This window comes from Schistocerca gregaria, chromosome 3, assembly GCF_023897955.1.
Source record: "Schistocerca gregaria isolate iqSchGreg1 chromosome 3, iqSchGreg1.2, whole genome shotgun sequence".
Classification (NCBI taxonomy): Eukaryota; Metazoa; Arthropoda; class Insecta; order Orthoptera; family Acrididae; genus Schistocerca; species Schistocerca gregaria.
In genome coordinates, this window is record NC_064922.1 from 414,139,886 (window position 1) to 414,159,235 (window position 19,350).

Sequence of the window (19,350 nt, forward strand, 5' to 3'; positions counted from 1 at the left end):
CTCTCTCTCTCTCTCTCTCTCTCTCTAATGAGATTCCTTTGTTTATTGTAGTTAATGCATATTTGTCTTTTTTCCATTAATAATGCAACATTTCACTAATATCATATTTCTCCTTTCTGATTCAAACAGATTGCTAAAGGAAGAAAGTATAAATGACCAAGAACGAGGGAAGCTTGCATATTTCATTTGTCAAGCTGTGTCAAGTTATCCGTCCTTACTTTCAGGGAACCAGGTTGCAAGCTTATGCCAAGATATAAACAAATGGCTTCAGATAGACCATTCAGCATTGGCTGTGTCACCCACACAATCAAATCTACGGACACAGAATGTGAATGCATTTGAGGTGGATGGGACACCTGCTGGAGGGCTGCAAACAATACTCACACTAGGTACTGGATTCAGGTGCTGCATCCCTTGTATACATTTATTGTTTATCTTGTAAAAACAGATAATTTTCTGCAGGTGATGGTTGAAGTAATCACTGTAGCAAATATATCACATTTGAGGAAATGGAGAAAATTGTCAATATATTGCAGTGCAATAAAGCGGTTGGGGTGGATGAAATTAAGTCGGAACTCATCAAATACAGTGGAATGTCAGGTCTTAAATGGCTACACAGGATGATTGAAATGGTGTGGGAGTCGGGACAGATTCCATCAGACTGGAAGAAAGCAGTAATCGCACCAATCTTTAAACATGGAAACAGAAAAGATTGTAACAACTACAGAGGTATCTCTTTAATCAGCGTTGTGGGTAAAATCTTCTCAGGTATTGTTGGAATGAAAGTGCGAGTATTAGTTGAGGACCAATTGGATGAAAATCAGTGTGGGTTTAGGCCTCTTAGAGGTTGTCAGGACCAGATCTTAGCTTACGGCAAATAATGGAGAAGTGTTACGAGTGGAACAGGGAATTGTATCTACGCTTTATAGATCTAGAAAAGGCATATGACCAGGTTCCTAGAAGGAAGTTATTGTCTGTTCTACGAGATTATGGAATATGAGGCAAACTTTTGCAAGCAATTAAAGGTCTTTACATGGATAGTCAGGCAGCAGTTAACGGTACATTGAGTTCATGGTTCAGAGTAGTTTCAGGGGTAAGACAAGGTTGCAACCTGTCTCTACTGTTGTTCATATTATTTATGGAACATATGTTGAAAACAATAAACTGGCTGAGTGAGATTAAGATATGTGAACACAAAATAAGCAGTCTCGCATATGCAGATGACTTAGTTGTGATGGCAGATTCGATTGAAAGTTTGCAAAGTAATATTTCAGAGATAGATCAGAAATGTAAGGACTTTGGTATGAAGATTAATATCTCCAAAACGAAAGTAATGGCAGTGGGAAAGAGATATAAACGGACTGAGTGCCAAATAGGAGGAACAAAGTTAGAACAGGTGGACGGTTTCAATTACTTAGGATGCATATTCTCACAGGATGGCAACATAGTGAAAGAACTGGAAGCAAGGTGTAGCAAAGTTAATGCAGTGAGCGCTCAGCTATGATCTACTCTCTTCTGCAAGAAGGAAGTCAGTACCAAGACTAAGTTATCTGTGCACCGTTCAATCTTTTGACCAACTTTGTTGTATGGGAGCAAAAGCTGGGTGGATTCAGGTTACCTTATCAATAAGATTGAGGTTATGGATGTGAATGTAGCTAGGATGATTGCAGGTACTAGTAGATGGGGACAATGGCAGGAGGGTGTCCACAATGAGGAAATCAAAGAAAAACTGGGAATGAACTCTATAGATGTAGCAGTCAGGGCGAACAGGCTTAGATGGTGGGGTCATGTTACACGCATGGCAGAAGCAAGATTACCCAAGAGACTCATGGGTTCAGCAATAGAGGGTAGGAGGAGTCAGGGTAGACCAAGGAGAAGATACCTGGATTCGGTTAAGAATGATTTTGAAGTAATAGGCTTAACATCAGAAGAGGCATCAATGTTAGCACTGAATAAGGGATCATGGAGGAATTTATAAGGGGGACTATGCTCCAGACTGAACGCTGAAAGGCATAATCAGTCTTAAATGATGATGATGATACCAGTATTGCTGGCCCTTGTATTGATCACAACAAATGTAGATTCTTCCTAAATGTCGGTCAGGAGCCTGAAGATAGTGTAATAAAATGCAGAAACTCTTTGCCAAATAAAATATGGTTGGAAATATTATGGCTGAAAAGTTTTAATTTGACATCCTTTATTGTTGTTGTCTTGCAACCGTCTCTATAAATATGGACAAACAGAGAAAATTAATCATCTGAATCTCATCTCATGTCCCATGTGGATTCATCTTAACTGGATTTGTAGGTGAATCCTGTCTGTTCCTCTCAATTTTTTTCTGTATCACCCATTTGCTTCCTCTGCTCTTGCTCTAAAAAATGAATACTTACTTCACTTTTGTTCCTCTATTGGTTGTACTGATATCAGCTTCTATTGGAGAAAGTAAATGCAACCATATCTTTATAGAAATTTAACTATATGTGTTTGCTTAACAAGAGTCATATAGTCATATGTTTGTGGCAATGCATTGTGTATGGTGGTGGGCCTAGAAGATGAGTAAATACACATGAAATGCATTTCTTCAGGTAAATAGTGTAATAGAATAAGTCAGCAGAAAAATTTATGATCATATTCTGCAAAATATGTCAGAATAATAGTTAGCAGACTATAAAGTGTCAGTTGCTTTGCCAAAGTGGTAACACCAGTTTCAGCCAGGTCACTGAAGTTAAGCACTGTCAGGTATGCCAGGCACTGTTTGCAAGCATGGTGCTCTCAGCCCTTGACAGGCCATTGAGGAACTGCTTGACTGAGAAGTAACATCTCCAGTCATGAAAGCTGACAACAGATGGGAGAGAGGTGTGCTGACCACATGCCCCTTCATGTCCATATCCAGTGTAGCCCATAAGCTAAAAATGACGTGGTTCGTCAGCACCATTGGGCCTTCTGATACCTGTTTGGATGAAGAATTTGAGAGACTACAAAGTAATGTGGAGAATCACGAACAATATAAACAGTGATGACTTTATACTTGTTTATTCATTCACACATCATATTCCATAAATCTAACCATGAAGGAGAGCCTCTAGAACTCAATAATGAGTCTAGTTATCCTCTTCAGTTCTACTGGTAGAAAAATATATTTATCCATCTAATATTTCTGTTACATGTAATTGACGACACAGAGCAGTGAAACTTGTTACAGAAGGTCATGACACATTGCAAAAGGTGAGCAAAGTATTGGTGCATGTATCTTCATTGTTGCATGAGTTTTGTATGGAAGTAAGTGTCACCAGTTCCGTGTGTCATATACAACACATGGGAAGTGAAGAGGTTATACATTAGGAGGCAGAAGCAGTGATTGCAGGCTAGATTACTTCTGTAATTTACACACTCAGGTAATTTTGAGTATTACTAAGAGATTACTTTTTATGTGGTGTTATTCAAAATGTGGCATATTTTGGCAGAAAAATTGCTACTTTGAAAATAGCTGTTGTTTCCATGTTACACTCTTCAGCTGCATTTTTAATTTACAGTTTCATACTAAACATTTATGTAATTTTACTGATTTTGGAAATGCTATCAGCCTCTTTATTGGAAAAGTTAAAAGCTGTTTCCTATGAAACTTAGTGTTAACAGGAATTTACATAGCTGACTCCAAGTTTTCTGCAAATTGTAAGGGATGTGCTTACTCGTCTGTATATTTTTTAGTGTCTAGTGATTTGCAGTTTCGGTTTCAGTTCTCTGAGATTGCGGATGTGTGTGCAAGTTACGTTTGCGTGAGTGTGTGTGTGTGCATGTGTGTATGTGTGTCTACTGCCGGCCGCGGTTGTCTCGCGGTTCTAGGTGCGCAGTCCGGAACCATGCGACTGCTATGGACGCAGGTTCGAATCCTGCCTCTGGCATGGAGGTGTGTGACGTCCTTAGGTTAGTTAGGTTTACATAGTTTTAAGTTCTAGGGGACTGATGACCGCAGCAGTTGAGTCCCATAGTGCTCAGAGCCATTTGAACCATTTGTGTCTACTGCTGACAAAGGCCTTAATGGCCAAAAGCTATAATTGTGTGAATCTTTTTGTTGTGCCTATTGTGACTCAGCATCTCTGCTATATGGTGAGTAGCAACTTTCCTTCTCTGGTGTTGTTACATTCCATCCTGGATTTTCCATTGTTTGATTTTTGCAAGGATTTCAGTTATTGGTGTGATACAATATTGTTGCTGTAGAGCAGAGACAGACTTAAGTTGAAGCAAGGGACTTGAAGTAGACAACATTACCTCATAACTCTTAAGATCCTTTGGAGAAAGAACCATTGAGATGGATGGTCACATGATATTGTTTTTCCTCAGTTTTGTTCACTTGAGTAATGCATTTAAACTTGGTAGTTTGCTTCGTGTTTTTTCCTGTCTCATCCTCCAAAATCTCTCCATGAATTCAATATGTTTTTTCTTCTGTTCTTCTGACCATTGCTTCTCCATGAATCTGCACTTCGTTACATGTGTTCCAAGGACTGGGTGATTTATTGAATTTTCTCTGGATGTTCATATTCTGTGAATCTTCTCTAGTTTCTTCTAATCAATTGATTTTAACCTCCTTTGAATTAATAATTATGAGGAGCTTTTGGTGAGTCTTTTGTTGTCTGTTATATAAATGTGGCCATAGAATTTCAGATGTTTCTTTCCACAGGGTGTTAATGAACTTGTTCATTAGTGTGCAGAGGTCAGATGTTGTCTTCATTAAAATGCCATTTTCTTGTGTGAGGCCATATATTTTCCTAAGAATTTTCTGCTCCTTGTTTACAATTTCTGCAACTTTAGAATACTCTCCAGGAGCTATGGTCCCTGATGTATGTAGTGCTTCCATTAAAAGAACTGTCTCCTAATTTTAAGGAAGGAAAGAAGATTAGAAATTAATGTTCCATGTCGTGTAATGTTGAGATTACTTTTTTTGCTCTCATGGCCCTGTGGGATTCTGAATGCCTTTCAACATTTGGCGGCTCTATCTAAGATTATACTGCTGTACAACCATATAACCATATGATCTTTCCAGGGTATTTTTAAGGGTGATACCTGTAAAATTGTACCATATTCCATCTGTAATTGAACTTTTCAGCTGTGTTCATTCAAATTTGCCCTGTAATGGTTTTTCTTGTCAGATATCTGGAGGCTTGCCTTTGATACTATATTTTGTTGTTTTTTCTAATGCATATTTATTTTCTGATGTAGTCTTGTCAAAACAGTCTGTCTGAGAGCAGAGTCATAGGCCTTCCTGAAGCTCACAAACATGACAATTGTGCTGGTACATTGGCATGTCTGTACTATCATCTTCAGGGTCCATTTTTAGGAGGTCATTAGATGGAATTTTATATATCAGCAAATAAGATAAGGCTCAGTAATTGTTTGGGTTTGCCAAATCACATTTCTTATGCTGTTGATGTATCATCGCACATTTCCAGCTCTGTGGAATTGTTCTGATTTCTCAGATCTGTCTTAAATATTCTGTTTTAAATGTTTACCATTACTGTGCAGCTCTCTTTAGTGTTTTTCTCTAAGGTTCCACTTTCTCATCCAATCGTTTTGCCGCAGTGCTAACACCTGTTCCTGTCAGATCACTAAAGTTAAGCACTGTCGGGCTGGGCTAGCACTTTGATGGGTCATCATCCGGTCTGCCAAGCACTGTTGGCAAGTGGGGTGCACTCGTTTGAGGAAGATTTGTTCTATTCCAGTCTGTTTCTGTCGTAAGCTCATTCTTCTTTGGGGATTATTTTGGAGTATATTTTCATTGTTTCAGGGAATACTCCTATCTTTTAGTACAGATTGTGCCCTACCACCTGTATTTGTGATTTCTTGGAGGTTGTTCTACTTTAATAGCTGATGTTTGTAGTGTGTTGCATTGGCTTGGTGAGTTTTTGGAGCTTGTTAAAATATGCCCTGCACAGAATATTGATATTTTTGAAAACTCTTGCTTTTAGATGTAGATCTCCTGTGCTGTAATTTTACTTTACCCATATTAAGTAATGGTCTTTGTCAAAAACAACCTTTCTGCACCTTTGACATTTTAAGTTTCAGACATATTTTTGCTGTAGATTGCAACAATAGGGAATTCCACTAGCAAAGGATTTGATGTGACTTCGGAAATTTTCCCGGCGTATTTCTTCTTCCAGTAATTTTTGGGTTTGCAGTCGGATTCCATCAAAATTCTGCCATCATGGCACGGGTGCATTTTCCACCATGCACTATGCAGTGTCACTTTCTGCATCGACGATGACAATAGACTTCAAAAGAAGGATTTTACAGGAATCTTAGAGACACTCAATTTTTATCCATCTTCCAGTTAGCTGGCTGAAGGCCTACTAGCAATTTGTTTCTTTTCTCTCTGCCCAGTTGCACATAACACTCATCCAATAAGATCTTGATGCAATGTTCTTGGATCTTGGCGGTTATCTCCTCTGAGAGTTACCAGAAGGCTTCAATTTTCTATGGATTTTTCTTGTTATCTGTATTTAAGGGCACATGAGTGCTGATCACTGCCTATGCTTTGTTGCTTGTTCATTAATTACGGAGATTCTTTCTGTTGAAGAGTTGAAGAGAAGTACTGAATTTCTTATTGCAAGAACTCACTCTGTGCTGTTAAATGATTGGTGTAACCTTACATGTCCTGTACTTTTCTAAATCAAAATACACCTTGCAACAACTGGGAAATCCAGGTGAAAACTGGGAATTTTTTCATCCTGGGAAAAGTGGGGAAAACATGGAAATTTTTAGAATTCCAGGAATTTCTCAGAATTTCAGGAATTTCCTCCTGCGGGTCCGGGGATAAGAATAGGCCCGAGGTATTCCTGCCTGTTGTAAGGGGGTGACTAAAAGGAGTTTCACACTTTTTGGCTTTTATGTGATGGTCCCTTGTAGGGTTTGACCTCTATTCCTCAAAAGTTTCCGTAAGAGTGCATCAATTGAGAAAGGGTGCCTTACATGGTGCATCGTGTCCATCGTGCATTGAGATCTTTAGCCCACATTCTTGTCATCACATTTCAGTCCCGCTCATTCTCCATCTCTTGTGTGAGGACACCTTCCTGGGTGCATTTTCCACCTTGCACTATGCAGTGTCACTTTCTGTGTCAACGATGACCATCGATTTCTTTGCACCTGATATCCAGCACAGTAGCCAGTCCGTTGTGGTGGGGCCGCCATGTACCCTGTTGGTTGGAGCCCCCTGATGCCTGCGCCATTAACTCCCCACTTAAGTCAAGGGGTAGATGCCCATCCCCCAGGGGCATCAGGACTCCCAGCAATGGCCATCCTGCCAGGTGGCCTTTGCTGCAGCTGGGTGGCGCATGTGAGGAGGGCCCCTGGTTGGAGTGGGTGGCATCAGGGCGGATGACACACGATGAAGCATAGTCCATCGTCTCTTGCTGGTGCTGAAACACCAGCAGTCTCTTAATTGTTTATGAGCTCAATTCAACTCATTGAAGTATGACCCCAAATTGTTCACCTCTCTGGCCACACCATGGGAGGAATGTCAGGCTAAGGATGGCAGTGGAGTTTATTCGCCCCGGTACCTTGCATGTTTGAGAGCTGGTGGGGAATCATTCATGATGATGAAGCCTCAGTTTTTTGTTGAGCATTTAGAGGACAAGTTTGGGGAGATGGAGGGTTTGTCCAAAATGAGATTTGGGTCAGTCTTGATCAAAACAGCATCCTCTGCCCAGTCACTGACGTTACTCGCTTGTGACAAGCTGGGGGATGTTTCTGCAATCATCATGCCCACTAAGGACTTAAATATGGTCCAGGGTATCATACTTCACAGGGACCTTCTTTTGCAGTCTTACGATGAGCTGCAAGGGCACTGATGACCTCGATGTTGAGCACCCATAAGCCCCAACACACACACACACACACACACACACACACACACACACACACACACACACACACACACGGGATCCAAGGGATAATCAGTTTACCACCAGTGCCTTCATCTTGGCCTTCGAGGGTGACACATTGCTAAGAAGCTCAAGGTGATGGTCTGCCGCTGTGATGTAGAGTCCTATATCCCTCCCTCGATGCGGTGCTTTAAGTGCTGGAAGTTCAGCCATATGTCTTCCCGCTGTACTTCCAGCATCACATGTCGAGGTTGTGGATGCTTATCATATCACAATGCTCCGTGTGCCCTGCCTCCCATCTGTCTCAGCAGCGGAGAGCAACATTCTCCTTGCTCGCCAGACTGCAGGATTCTCCAGAAAGAAAGGAAAATCATGGAGTACAAGACCCTGGACCGACTGACCTACACTGAGGCTAAGATAAATTTGAACGCCTGCATCCTGTACATATGATATCGTCTTACGCCACTGCTACAATAGTTCTGTCACCGTCAGCTCTGCCAACCCCGGTCACTTCTCAGAGTTGGAATACTACACCTTCCCCCTTGATGGTGGAGGGCATTTACCTCCCTGTTGCGCCTGCACCACATACTTCAGGAGAAACACCCTCCCCCCACCCTCCCCCCCCCAACCATCAACGACATCCATCCCCACTTCTAAGCCAGAGAAGTCTTCTTTGGCTTCTCTTGCTAGGAAGGGGTCCCTTGAGTCATTCCCTTCCCAGGTTTCTGATAGTGGAAAAGATGACACCCACCAGTGGCTGAAGAGCTCAAAAGCAGCTGGCCATAGGGCTTCATGCTCATCCTCAGTTCCAGAGACTGAGCCAGTGAAGTCCTCCCAGCCAGGGAAACCCAAGGAGCAGTGAGAGAAATCCAAGAAGAAGACCCCCAAGACCAAGAAAATTGTGATGGCACGCACACCATCACTACCTACAAGCTCTGCACCTGAGGAAGGGGTATAGAATATGGCGTCCACTGAGGACCTAGATCTCACCAGACCCTCAGACTCAATGGATGTAGACTGCTCAGGCAAAAAGCCGGTGGCAGCAGGTGATACTGAGGCGTAAACTGCCTCATTCCATGCCTTCCCAGTCTCACGATGGCATCATCCTCCAGTGGAATTGCAGCAATTTTTTCCGCCGCCTGGCTGAGCTACGACACTGTTAAGCTTTACACCTGTTTCCTGCATTGCTCTCCAGGAAACCTGGTTCCCGGCAATGCAGACCCATGCCCCCGATGGCTATAAGGGATATTACAGGAACTGTAGCGACTATGATTGAGTGTCAGGTGGAGTTTGTGTTTATGTCATAAACTCAGTCTGTAGTGACACTGTGCCCCTTTAAACCCGTCTTGAAGATGTGGCTGTCAGGATAAGGACGACACGTGAAATAACTGTCTGCAATGTATATCTTTTTCCAGATGGTGCAGTGCCCCTGAATTTATTAGCTGCATTGATTGATCAACTCCCTAAACCTTTCCTACTTTTGGGAGATTTTAATGCTCATAATCCCTTGTGGGGTAGCGTAGCACCGTTCTTACTGGCTGAGGCAGAGCTGTCAAAACTTCACTGTCTCAGTTTTACCTCTGCCTCTTAAATACTGGGGCCGCCACACATTTCATTGTGGCTCATGATAGTTACTCGGCCATTGATATATCAATTTGCAGCCCAGGACTTCTCCCATCTGTCCACTGGAGAGCACATGAAGACCTGTGCGGTAGTGACCACCTCCCCATCTTCCTGTCACTGCCCCGGCATCAGGCCCATGGATGCCTGCCCAGATGGGCTTTAAACTAGGTGGACTGGGAAACTACCACCTGTGCTGTCACCATTGAATCTCCCCCACACGGTAACATTGATGTGTGGTTGAGCAGGTGGCTACAACAACTGTTTCTGTGGCATAAAATGCTATCCCTCACTCTTTAGGGTGCCCCCAGCACAAGGCAGTCCCTTGGTGGTCGCCAGAAGTTGCTGAATAAATTAAGGAGTGTCGGCGAGCTCCACAGCGGTGAAGGCAGCACACTTTCCTGGAGCACCTCATAGCCTTTCAACGGCTCCATGCCTGCATTCGCCAACTTATCTGACGACGGAAGCAGGAGTGTTGGGACAGATAAGTCTCAACCACTGGGTGCCATACCTCACCTTCCCAAGTCTGGGCAAAGATCAAACAAATTTTTGGGTACCAAACCCCAACAGGTGTTTCCGGTATTACCATAAGTGGTGTGTTATCTACCAATGCAAACACGATTGCCGAGCACCTTGCTCGAGCATCTGCATCAGAGAATTATCCCTCAGCCTTTCGCACTCTCAGACGGTGGCTGGAAGCAAAAGTCCTCTCATTCACTGCATGCCATAGTGAGTCCTATAATGCCCCATTTACAGAGTGGTAGCTCCTCAGTGCCCTTCCGCATTGCCACAACACAGCTTCTGGGCCTGATTGGATCCAGAGCCAGATGATTAAACATATCTCATCTGACTACAAGCGACATATCCTCATCATCTTCAACCGGATCTGGTGTGATAGTGTCTTTACATCGCAGTGGTGGGAGAGCACCATCATTCTGGTGCTCAAACCCAGTAGAAACCCACTTGATGTGGATAGCTATTGGCCCATCAGCCTCACCAATGTTCTTTGTAAGTTACTGGAAGGTATGGTGTGTCTGCAGTTGGGACTGGTCCTGGAGTCATGTGGCCTACTGGCTCCATGTCAGGGCAGCTTCCACCAGGGTCACTCTACCACTGATAATCTTGTGTCCCTTGAGTCTGCCATCCAAACAGCCTTTTCCAGATGCCAACACCTGGTTGCTGTCTTTTTATGATTTATGTAAAGCTTACGACATGACCTGGGGACATCATATCCTTGTCACATTGTAATAGTGGGGTCTCTGGGACATGCACCTGATTTTTATCCAAAACTTCCTGTCACTCCGTACTTTCCATGCCCAAGTTAGTGCCTCCCACAGCTCTACATCTATGTACATACTTTGCAATCCACCATACGGTGCGTGGCGGAGGGTACCTCGTACCACAACTAGCATCTTCTCTCCCTGTTCCACTCTCAAACAGAACGAGGGAAAAATGATTGCCTATATGCCTCTGTACGAGCCCTTATCTCTCTTATCTTATTGTTGTGGTCTGCGTAAAATTGTACTGCAGTCAGCCTCAAATGCTGGTTCCCTAAATTTCCTCAGTAGCAATTCACGAAAAGAATGCCTCCTTTCCTCTAGAGACTCCCATCCGAGTTCCTGAAGCATTTCCGTAACACTCGCGTGATAATCAAACCTACCAGTAACAAATCTAGCAGCCCGCCTCTGAATTTCTTCTATGTCCTCCCTCAATCTGACCTGATATTGATCCCAAATGCTCGAGCAGTACTCAAGAATAGGTCACACCAGCATTCTACACTCCTGGAAATTGAAATAAGAACAAAGAACACCGTGAATTCGTTGTCCCAGGAAGGGGAAACTTTATTGACACATTCCTGGGGTCAGATACATCACATGATCACACTGACAGAACCACAGGCACATAGACACAGGCAACAGAGCATGCACAATGTCGGCACTAGTTCAGTGTATATCCACCTTTCGCAGCAATGCAGGCTGCTATTCTCCCATGGAGACGATCGTAGAGATGCTGGATGTAGTCCTGTGGAACGGGTTGCCATGCCATTTCCACCTGGCGCCTCAGTTGGACCAGCGTTCGTGCTGGATGTGCAGAGCACGTGAGACGACGCTTCATCCAGTCCCAAACATGCTCAATGGGGGACAGATCCGGAGATCTTGCTGGCCAGGGTAGTTGACTTACACCTTATAGAGCACGTTGGGTGGCACGGGATACATGCGGACGTGCATTGTCCTGTTGGAACAGCAAGTTCCTTTGCCGGTCTAGGAATGGTAGAACGATGGGTTCGATGATGGTTTGGATGTACCGTGCACTATTCAGTGTCCCCTCGATGATCACCAGAGGTGTACGGCCAGTGTAGGAGATCGCTCCCCACACCATGATGCTGGGTGTTGGCCCTGTGTGCCTCGGTCGTATGCAGTCCTGATTGTGGCGCTCACCTGCACGGCGCCAAACATGCATACGACCATCATTGGCACCAAGGCAGAAGCGACTCTCATCGCTGAAGACAACACGTCTCCATTCGTCCCTCCATTCATGCCTGTCGCGACACCACTGGAGGTGGGCTGCACGATGTTGGGGCGTGAGCGGAAGACGGCCTAACGGTGTGCGGGACCGTAGCCCAGCTTCATGGAGACAGTTGCGAATGGTCCTTGCCGATACCCCAGGAGCAACAGTGTCCCTAATTTGCTGGGAAGTGGCGGTGTGGTCCCCTGCGGCACTGCGTAGGATCCTACGGTCTTGGCGTGCATCCGTGCGTCGCTGCGGTCCGGTCCCAGGTCGACAGGCACGTGCACCTTCCGCCGACCACTGGTGACAACATCGATGTACTGTGGAGACCTCATGCCCCACGTGTTGAGTAATTTGGCGGTACGTCCACCCGGCCTCCCGCATGCCCACTATACGCCCTCGCTCAAAGTCCGTCAACAGCACATATGGTTCACATCCACGCTGTCGCAGCATGCTACCAGTGTTAAAAACTGCGATGGAGCTCCGTATGCCACGGCAAACTGGCTGAAACTGACGGCGGCGGTGCACAAATGCTGCGCAGCTAGCGCCATTCAACGGTCAACACCGCGGTTCCTGGTGTGTCCGCTGTGCCGTGCGTGTGATCATTGCTGGGTACAGCCCTCTCGCAGTGTCCGGAGCAAGTATGGTGGGTCTGACACACCGGTGTCAATGTGTTCTTTTTTCCATTTCCAGGAGTGTATAAGCGGTCTCCTTTACAGATGAACCACATCTCCCCAAAATTCTACCAATGAATCAAAGACGACCATCCGCCTTCCCCACAACTGCCATTACATGCTTGTCCCACTTCATATCGCCCTGCAATGTTACGCCCAAATATTTAATCGACGTGACTGTGTCAAGCGCTACACTACTAATTACAGGATTCTTTTTCCTATTCATCTGCATTAATTTACATTTATCTATATTTAGAGTTAGCTGTCATTCTTCACACCAATCGCAAATCCTGTCCAAGTCATCTTGTATCCTCCTGGAGTCACTCAACGATGACCCCTTCCCGTACACCACAGTGTCATCAGCAAACAGCCGCACATTGCTATCCACCCTATCCAAAAGATCATTTATGTAGATAGAAAATAACAACAGACCTACCACACTTCCCTGGGGCACTCCAGATGATACCCTCACCTCCGATGAACACTCACCATCGAGGACAACGTCCATCCATATCCAGGAGAATGGAGTCCCATAGGTTTCAGTCTTGAGCGTATCTCTATTTTTAGTGGCCATTAATGGTTTAGCAGCAGCTATAGGGCCGTCCGTCTCACCCTCTTTGTGCAGACAACTTCTGCATTTCGTACTGCTGCTACAGTACTGGTGTTGCTGGGCAGTCACAGGCTTTAGCCCATGGCTTCAAGTTTTATGCCGTGAAGACATGTGCCATACATTTCTGTTGGCATCGTACACTTCTTCCGGAACCAGCAGTTTACCTTAATGACGATCCACTCACTGTAGTGGAGACATATCAATTCTTAGGTCTGGTTTCCAACTCTCGTTTGACTTTTCTTTCTCAACTTTGTCAGCTTAAATGGAAGTGCTGGCAGCACGTCAATGCCCTCCGCTGCCTGAGCAACACCAACTGGCGTGCAGATCGCTCCGTGCTGCTGCAGGTGTACAGAGCACTTGTTCAATCCCACGTTGACCATGGGAGTGTGATTTATGGTTCAGCGGCGCCTTCAGCATTGCGTGTGCTTGACCCATTGCACCATTCCAGAGTTCGACTAGGGACAGGAGCTTTTAGGATGAGTCCGGTGACAAGCATACTGGTGGAGGCTGGAGTCCCTCCATTGAAGATCAGACGTGCACAACTGCTCACCAGTTACATTGCACACATTCATAGCTCTCCTGAACATCCTAATTACCTACCGCCTTTTTTTCCCCAACTGTGGTGGTTCACCCCGTGCATAGGCAGCCCAGGTCGGGGGTAATGATTGTGGTTCGCATTCGATCGCTTCTGTCTGAACTGGAGTCCCTCCCTACACCACCTCTCCTCGAGGTCCATTCACATACACCTCCGTGGTGTAGCTGTAGGCCAAAGCTTCGCCTGGACCTTTTGCGTGGCCCTAAGGACTCCATTAACCCCGTAGCTCTCCTCTGTCGCTTCCTCTCGATCCTTGAAGTGTTCCGGGGCTCTAAACTGGTTTACACCGATGACTCGATGGCTGATGGTCATGTTGGCTTCGCCTACATCCACAGAGGCCATTTTGAACAGCATACCTTACCCGATGGCCGCAGTGTTTTCACTGCAGAGCTGGTGGCCGTATCTCTTGCACTTCAGCATATCTGTTCGTGCCGCAAGGAATCGTTTCTTCTGTGTACTGATTCCTTGAGCAGCCTACAAGCTATTGGCCAGTGCTATCCTCGCCATCATTTGGTGAAGTCCCTCCAGGAGTCCATCTATGCCCTGGACCGGTCCCATTGTTCAGTTGTGTTTGTATGGACCCCAGGACACTTCAGCATCCTAGGCAACGAACTTGCCGACAGGCTGGCCAAACAGGCTACTCAGAAACTGCTTCTGGAGATGGGTATCTCTGAACCTGACCCACGTTCTGACTTTTGCCGCAGGGTTTTTTTGCTTGGGGAGATGGAATGGCATTACAGTACGCACAACAAACTGCGTGTCATTAAGGAAACTACTAATGTGTGGAAGTCTTCCATACAGGCATCTCGCGGAGAATCAGTTGTCCTCTGCTGGCTCTGCATTGGCCATGCTTGGGCTACCCACAGTTACCTCTTGTGCCGCGAAGACCTGCCTGAGTGTCGGTGTGGCGCCCAGTTGACAGTAGCATATATTCTGGTGCACTGCCTCACTTTGCTGCCCAGCAATGAAATCTTGGGTTACCAGATTTGTTCCGCTCATTTTATCTGACAATGCCTCAGTGGCTGATTTAGTTTTATATTTTATTCAGGAGGGTGGGTTTTATCATTTGATCTAAGTTTTGTCCCTGTGTGTTCTCCACCCTAGTGCTTTTTGGAGATTTTAATGTGTTGCAGAGTGGCTGGCTCACAAAATGGATTTCTATCAAATGAATACATTCACGTAATTGCAGAAAAGTAAAATATGTTATTAGTTTCCGTTTTCTGATTTTTTTTTCCCCCTATGCATTATTGGCACTCCAACATTAATCACCTTGCACAACAATGAAGTTATTTTTGTTGGTTTGTGAAAGATATTTGGCTTTTATTAACCCTTTCCTCAGAGGAGGTCAACTGAAATGAAGTGTTTCATTCCAAACTGTTGACTATTTTCAACTGTCCACTGAATTTTAATTACATGTTTTCATCTTCTTGTATGTATCACATTACGCCATAATAAAGAACCAACCATGAGATGAGATACAAAAAAATGGCTTCCCGAAAACCACACTGAAATGCTTAAGCAGAATTTTACATATCTTCCGTCTGTCAAACACAATATTTTTCAATCATAAGATACGTTTCAACATTTGTCTGCCGCTCCTATAGGCACGGAATTATTTCTTAATTTGTGTTGCTCACATCTTAAGTTTGCAGAATGCCATTCTTCAGTAAGTTATATAGTGGCAGCACACCATGTTTTATCATTGTAACTGCCCACAAGGCTTTGTATTTTCTTCTGGAATATAATATAAACTGCCAGATATACAGTTTCTTGGCTTCCCAAATAACTTTGTTCATTTTTATACAGTTTGAAAAAGTCATAAAAATTCTTATTCATCTTAGTTCTGCTGTGTACAAACAGCTTCCCCCCCTCCCCCCCCCCCCCCCCCAAGAAATTTGTATTCCTTCTTACCAGGTTTTTGCAGTGTTGTGTGAATTTAAACTTGATTGGAAATGCTACATAACAGTATTGCAGTGTACAAATAAAAAAAAGTCACCACATAGAAAAATATTAGAGTCCTTTGAGTTGTAGAGTCTAATTTAGAAATTAATCTTGTTATGTGTAAGAATGTGCAGTGAAGAACATTTGATTTTCATTTAAAACTTAACACTTTGAGGACCAACCACTTAGAAAAATGTGGACCCAGAAGACCAGACATTTATGTAATTATTTAAAATTTTAGAACCACATTTGTATTTGATACATCTTAAAGGGCAATACATGCAAATAAATAGTAATACTATATGTGAAAACGTAGCTTTTCTTGTTGCCAAACTATATGTATATGTATATTAAACTAACATATTATGGTTGCTCCCCGCCCCCTCCCCCTCCCTCCCTTTACACTTTTGTAATACAAAAATATGCTGCGTACGTGTTTCTGTGCATCAAAGATCTTTCCAAATATATTTTTTTCTTCTTCTTCTTCTTCTTCTTCTTCTCCTAAAGTGCCGGTAAATTTTACACTGGTGTATAAAATGTGTGTCATTGAAAGATCTGGTAAGTTTTAGAGTTCCGAGGAAATGTACACTTTCACGTAACATGGAGAATATGTATTTTCTCATGGAAAAATGTGTATATTAATCTGGAAAAATGTATATTTGCACCCAGGAGAAAGTGTATTTTTAACTGTCAAATCCGAGGAAAATCCTGACCCCTTTTTTTCCCTTGTCTGCATATGCACCCTGTGTTAAAGCTTGCCAGTTTTCAGTACCTTGTTGATGTTAAGTGCCCCCAAATGTTCTTGTTCTATAGAAGAAAAGATTTTAAGAAGCTCTGATCCTTGTCCGCATGACATTCCTGACCTGTCAGACTTTGATGATCAGGAGAAACCATACTGCATTTGCCCCAGAGTCAAGGATAGTTCTTGTGCAAGCATGCATCCCATCAGACCAGTGGTGCAAGTTGAAAGTTTGTGCAAGGGTGATCATCTGGCATGATGACGTAATTAAAACTAGATTGCTAAAATCAAGCTGGCCGACTACTTTCTTACACTTCCTTTGTGCATCACCTGTTCTCCTTTTTATAGTCTTGGACTTGACAACAGCTGCTGCTGAGGTACTCAATCTAAAGTGTAACTTCTAAAGACAGTGTAATAATACTCATACTATTATCATAGTTAACATGGGAATAATAAGAAAATTTTAATGGGTTAGCAAAGTAATGTTACGTTTGTCAAATACCAAATAAGCCAATCACTGTGGATGCACAAAATAGAAACAGAATGCAACAGTACAGTTTTTGTAGCTGGAAATAACTTTGTGTGTATACCAGTTATCCATTTGAATGTACTTTTTTTTGAGTTAGAGAATCGAAAATATATTGTGTGTTAATATATTAAAATGAAAAACATTTAGTGTAAAATACTATGAAATATTTTAAAAATATACTAAATATCAGAATATTAATTACAATTTTTGCTTAAATATTGAAAATGTACCAAAGAATTAAAACTCCAGGCAGGAAAATGAACAATGTAGGAAAATGCAGATTGCTACTTACCGTAAAGAAGACATCCAAGTTACAGACAGGCACTATTAAAAGACAGTCACATATATTTTTCGACCACAGCCTTCGTCAGCAAAACACACACACACACACACACACACACACACACACACACACACACACACACACACACACACACACAGTATTCATTCTCTGATACAAATGCTTTTTAAACTATCATAAGAAAATACTATACACAATAGAAGTAACATAAGTGTCAGAAATCCGGATCTGTAAAATGCATAGTAAAAACTGATGTAAGGCTGGACTAAGAAAACCGTGGCAAAATATTATCAGAAGAAGAGACATTCTGTCAGATGTGCTCCTACGGATCCAGAGTTCATTACTTTATTTAATTAAGTGTGAGGAAATATAGGCTGGAAGGAGTAGTGTAAAATAAAAGTTGGGTTCAGCGATAAGGAATATTGGCTGTTATGACTGTTTTTAGTGCAAGGCAAGAAAAAATGATAGAAGTAAATGAAATCAATAAAAAAATTAATTATAAAAATAATTTTCATATTTCATAAATAAAGTATTTCTATCAAATTAAGAATATTTTTTACCAAATTTTCTCAAGTTTTGAGTTTACACAGTTTTCTGGTTAAATCTTTTTTTTATTGTAACTCACCTAAATAACTATTGTACACAGTTATTGAAACTAAATTCATCATTTGTTTCAGATAACGGTGTGGACACAAATCGATCCATGAGGCTGTATGCATTTTCTCTGATAAGAGAACTTGCAGAATGCCACACATTGCTGCATCACCATTTGGCTGAAGCAGTTTTCACTCATTGTGATATACTATCAGAACAGTGCTTTCGAACTGCAGCTAAAGAACATGATGTCTTACTTCAGAAATCAGTGAGTGATTAATTTCTAATGTCTGTTACTATTAAGATGTGTTGTTGTTGCTGTTGTTGTTGTTGTTGTTGTTGTTGTGGTTGTTGTCTTAAGTCCTGAGACTGGTTTAATGCAGCTCTCCATGCTACTCTATCCTGTGCAAGCTCCTTCATCTCCCAGTACCTACTGCAACCTACATCCTTCTGAATCTGTTTAGTGTATTCAACTCTTGGTCTCCCTCTATGATTTTTTCCCTCCACGCTGCCCTCCAATGCTAAATTTGTGATCCCTTGATGCCTCAGGACATGTCCTACCAACCGATCCCTTCTTCTAGTCAAGTTGTGCCACAAACTCCTCTTCTCCCCAATTCTATTCAGTACTTCCTCATTAGTTATGTGATCTACTCATCTAATCTTCAGCATTCTTCTGTAGCACCACATTTTGAAGGTTTCAATCCACGTTTCACTTCCATACAAGGCTACACTCCATAAAAATACTTTCAGAAACGACTTCCTGAAACTTAAATCTACACTCGATCTTTGCAAATTTCTCTTCTTCAGAAATGATTTCCTTGCCATTGCCAGTATACATTTTATGTCCTCTCTACTTCGACCATCATCAGTTATTTTACTCCCTAAATAGCAAAACTCCTTTACTACTTTAAGTGTCTCATTTTCTAATCTAATACCCTCAGCATCAACCGATTTAGTTTGACTACATTCCATTATCCTCGTTTTGCTTTTGTTGATGTTCATCTTATATCCTCTCTTCAAGACACTGTCCATTCCGTTCAACTGCTCTTCCAAGTCCTTTGCTGTCTCCGACAGAATTACAATGTCATCGGCAAACCTCAAAGTTTTTATTTCTTCTCCATCAATTTTAATACGTAGTCCGAAGTTTTCTTTTGTTTCCTTTACTACTTGCTCAATATACAGATTGAATAACATGGGGAGAGGCTACAACCCTGTCTCACTCCCTTACCAAACCACTGCTGCCCTTTCATGCCCATCGACTCTTATAACTGCCATCAGGTTTCTGTACAAATTGTAAATAGCCTTACGGTCCCTGTATTTTACCCCTGCCACCTTCATAATTTGAAAGAGAGTATTCCAGATAAC

General features: G+C 42.9%; 1 protein-coding gene across 4 annotated transcripts in view; it reads left to right on the top strand.

The window, feature by feature from the left end:
- LOC126353862 (AP-5 complex subunit zeta-1-like) overlaps nt 1-19,350 on the top strand; it is a 115,913-nt gene that overhangs the window by 20,884 nt on the left and 75,679 nt on the right. For all 4 annotated transcript variants that reach the window (XM_050003028.1, XM_050003030.1, XM_050003029.1 and 1 more), the window contains 2 exons: nt 130-389; nt 18,069-18,253. In XM_050003028.1, the coding sequence (XP_049858985.1) occupies nt 130-389; nt 18,069-18,253 (445 nt within the window). The remainder of the gene's footprint in view (nt 1-129; nt 390-18,068; nt 18,254-19,350) is intronic.